The following is a 3,298-nucleotide window of genomic DNA, read 5'->3' on the forward strand; positions in this document are numbered from 1 at the left end:
AGAAATGTTACACACACACACACACACACACACACACATATATATATATATATATATATATATATATATCTCACTAGGTCTTAGGAATGAAAAAATCAGTATGCAAAAAACTATGCATGATTCTGACCGTCAACAATAACCAGCAAACTAGGTTGTTGATACTTATTCAATGACAAATCTTGTTAATTAGTTTTGAGGCTTAATGGAATGGGATGTTACATTTGAAAACATAAGACTCTGTTCTGAGGCACTTGTGATTGATGACCACATGTGCTAGGACCAGTAACCCATGGAGGAGTCCATGAGCCCATGAACCTCTAGTCCTCACCCTGTGGGAGCTATTGGCCTAAGGGGAGCTGGAGTCCATCTGAAGGGATGGGTCAACAAGACAACTCTGTAGAGTGGGGAACTCATATTGGGTCCCTGTTGGGAAGAGGAGAAATCAAGAAGAGGGAGAAGGCTTGGTGTTGGAGAAACTTCATAAAGAACTTAGAGAAGATACAAGGTAAGAATTGTGGGGAAAATGAAACCAGAGACAGAGGAAGGACCAGCATAGAGCAAACTGAAAAGGACAAAGCACAAAGGTACCTGGGCTATGCCTGCTGCTTGTTCTCTGGACTCTCCCTGTGGCTCATTTCTTGGGGGAGATTCTGTTCTGCCCCAGGCGAGGTTTCTTTCTCCTTGGCAAGCAGCAACACAGCTTTATCAGGGCATTTGCTATATTCCTGGTCCACCCCTTAAAACCTCTGTGCCGGACCCTGCTTTGGATGGGCTTATCCTCTAATGGGGCTCTGTGGTAGAGTGGGTTGTCTTCTTTGATTTCCTTATTGCTACTCTTCTCACTGAAGATGCTTGTTGTTTGAATGCATGGGACACTCACGGCACATTTGTGATAGTGGTCCTGTGTAGGTGTCATCGGTAGTGGCCTGAGACGACCAGCCACAGTGGATCTTTTGCCTCCTTTTGGATGAGCATTCTGGCCATAGTGAGATACGTGACCGTGGGAGGATGACACCCGCAAGGTGCCAAGGACTGGCAGGCATCCACTCCTCTTTTGTTCTAATCTAAATGCAGCAGCAGGATCAAGGCTAGGGAATGGGGCTGCAACGGGACTCACTTGCTGTGCCTGGGCTGTGCAGCCATCCCCCTGGAGAGCCTGCTGTTGTAGAAAGCAATAAGTTGCCATTTCCTCATTATATTTTCTTTTCATTAGAGAGTATTTTATTACAGAGGCTTGAAATCCCTCGCATTTCATTGCGGCCAAAATTTCAGGGTCTGTCCTGAGGGCAAGCAGTTCTTCATAACGACCTGTGAACCCCTTCCCGTATTCTTTGAACCAGGCGTGTTTAATCACCTCACTGGCTGTTGGTCTATACATTGGATTTACTGTTAGTAATTGACTAAGGAGGTTCTCCAGTTCTTCTGAAACCCCACAGGGGGCAGGATACACCCCTGCAACAACTTGTTTTTGTAATTCTTGGATGATCACTGAATCAAATGGGAGCTTTCCCACTACCATATAGTACAAGACCACTCCTATTGTCCACATGTCATTCTTCATCCCGTCATATAGAAGTCCAAGGAAGAGTTCCGGGGAACCAAAAGAGTACGCACCACAGTGCTGGTTTAGCATTTGTCCAGGTTGTGTTTCGGTGCTAAGCCCAAAGTCGATGACTTTGACCATTTTGTTTTTAAAAATCATTATATTGTCCAGTTTCAGGTCTCGGTGAACAATCCCCTTTCCATGGCAGTAGCTCACTGCTGACAATATCTGTTCAAATATTTGCTGGGCCTCATCCGCCTTTATGTGCCCTGACTCTCTGATGTACTGGTAGAGTTGTTGGCCTTCCACCAGCTCCATTATGAGGTATATTCTAGTTTTGTTTTCAATGACTTGTAAGAGAGAAACAATGTTGGGGTGGTTGATCTTTCTCATTATGTTTGCTTCTGTCATGGCTGGCCGGAACCACTGCTTGTTCTTTCGGAGAACTTTGACTGCCACTCAGGTTCCTGTGAGCCGGCGGTGGGCCAGGAGGACCTTGGCATGGCTTCCTTTTCCAATAGTCTTCAGTACTTTATATTGGGAATGAAAGGTTCCCTCCTCAGAGATACTGGGATCGGGGATAGGAGGTGGTAATTCCTCCTCAGTCTCTGTAGGCATTTTATCAGTACTAATGCTACCTAAAAATAACAAAAATGGAATCAAATAATGAAAAAGATGGAGCAATATAGGAGCTAAAATTATACTTGTGGTACCTACAAACACAAACAAAAGAAAAAGAAAAAAAGAAAAAAAACAAAGACAAAGTAAAAACTAGACTAGAAAAATAGAGCAAAATTATGAAAAAGTTAAGGGGAAAATATGAAAAATCATAAGTAAAAGCCACGCAAATAACCAACCCCAAAAGAGAAAGCCAAGAGCACACACATACTAAATGCAATGATGAAAATAAAAATCGTCATACTACAATAGGATTTGGGCGGCCAAAGCTGATCAATACTGTGAATGGATGTAGTTTGAAGAAAAAGGTCAGATGAAAGAAACGAGAGGAGAAAGAATTAGTATAAGACAAAAGAAAGAAATATAAAAAAACCAACACTTAAGGGGAAACTCCATTGAATTTCAGGACCTAGTGATCCACAAAAATCCACAACTCTCCAGAGCAAAATAGTGAAAATTAAAATTAAACAAACACAAGGAATAAGGCCGTTAAATATCAGTGAACAGTAAACCTTAAACAAAGGCCGAAGAGTCAAAGTGTCACAAAGGGCAAATTTGTATCAAGTCTAAGCCAATGATTGCTTGTACTCAATAAATAGAGAAATAGGAATAATGTAAAAGGATGAAACCGCAGGACATTGAAAATGGAGATAGAGTGACTCATCTGAGTGCAGAAACGTAAATAAACAAAGCAATAATATACCATGTGAGAACATAAAAACCACCACCAAAATGAATCCAGCAATCCATAATAAATAAATAAACAAACAAACAAACAAACAAAAAAACCACAATAAGGAAAAAAGCCAGTGGTCTTGCGAATATATGGCCTAATTCTATCTCTTAAACACATAGAAAAAAGAATCAATCCATAAATAAGCAGCCAGCCGTCTACGTAGGCCTTTAATCTGATATTATGGGGTTGGCATGTCAAATTGCTGGGAGCCACTGGTCAGCCAACACAGGTACTTGGGCAGCTGTAGGCCAGAGAGGGAGCCTGTCTTGAAAATGAGGTTGAGGACCTACCTCAGGAACAGGAGCCCGGGCTGACTTCTGGCCTCTACACTCTCTTGCATT

At 42.1% G+C, this 3,298-nt stretch overlaps 1 protein-coding gene across 1 annotated transcript; it reads right to left on the reverse strand.

Annotated features, from left to right (window-relative positions):
* Window positions 1-337: 337 nt before the first annotated feature.
* Window positions 338-2,242, reverse strand: LOC134484870 (sperm motility kinase Y-like). The gene has a single exon (XM_063280752.1). It carries the CDS (start codon window positions 1,952-1,954, stop codon window positions 632-634), a length of 1,323 nt encoding a protein of 440 aa, XP_063136822.1. The 5' UTR covers window positions 1,955-2,242; the 3' UTR covers window positions 338-631.
* Between the last annotated feature and the right edge of the window lie 1,056 nt (window positions 2,243-3,298).

This window comes from Rattus norvegicus, chromosome 1, assembly GCF_036323735.1.
Source record: "Rattus norvegicus strain BN/NHsdMcwi chromosome 1, GRCr8, whole genome shotgun sequence".
NCBI lineage: Eukaryota > Metazoa > Chordata > Mammalia > Rodentia > Muridae > Rattus > Rattus norvegicus.

What these genes read in the sequence shown, in the direction of transcription:
- LOC134484870 (XM_063280752.1), bottom strand. Translation starts at nt 1,954, where the DNA reads ATGACAGAAGCAAACATAATGAGAAAGATCAACCACCCCAACATTGTT.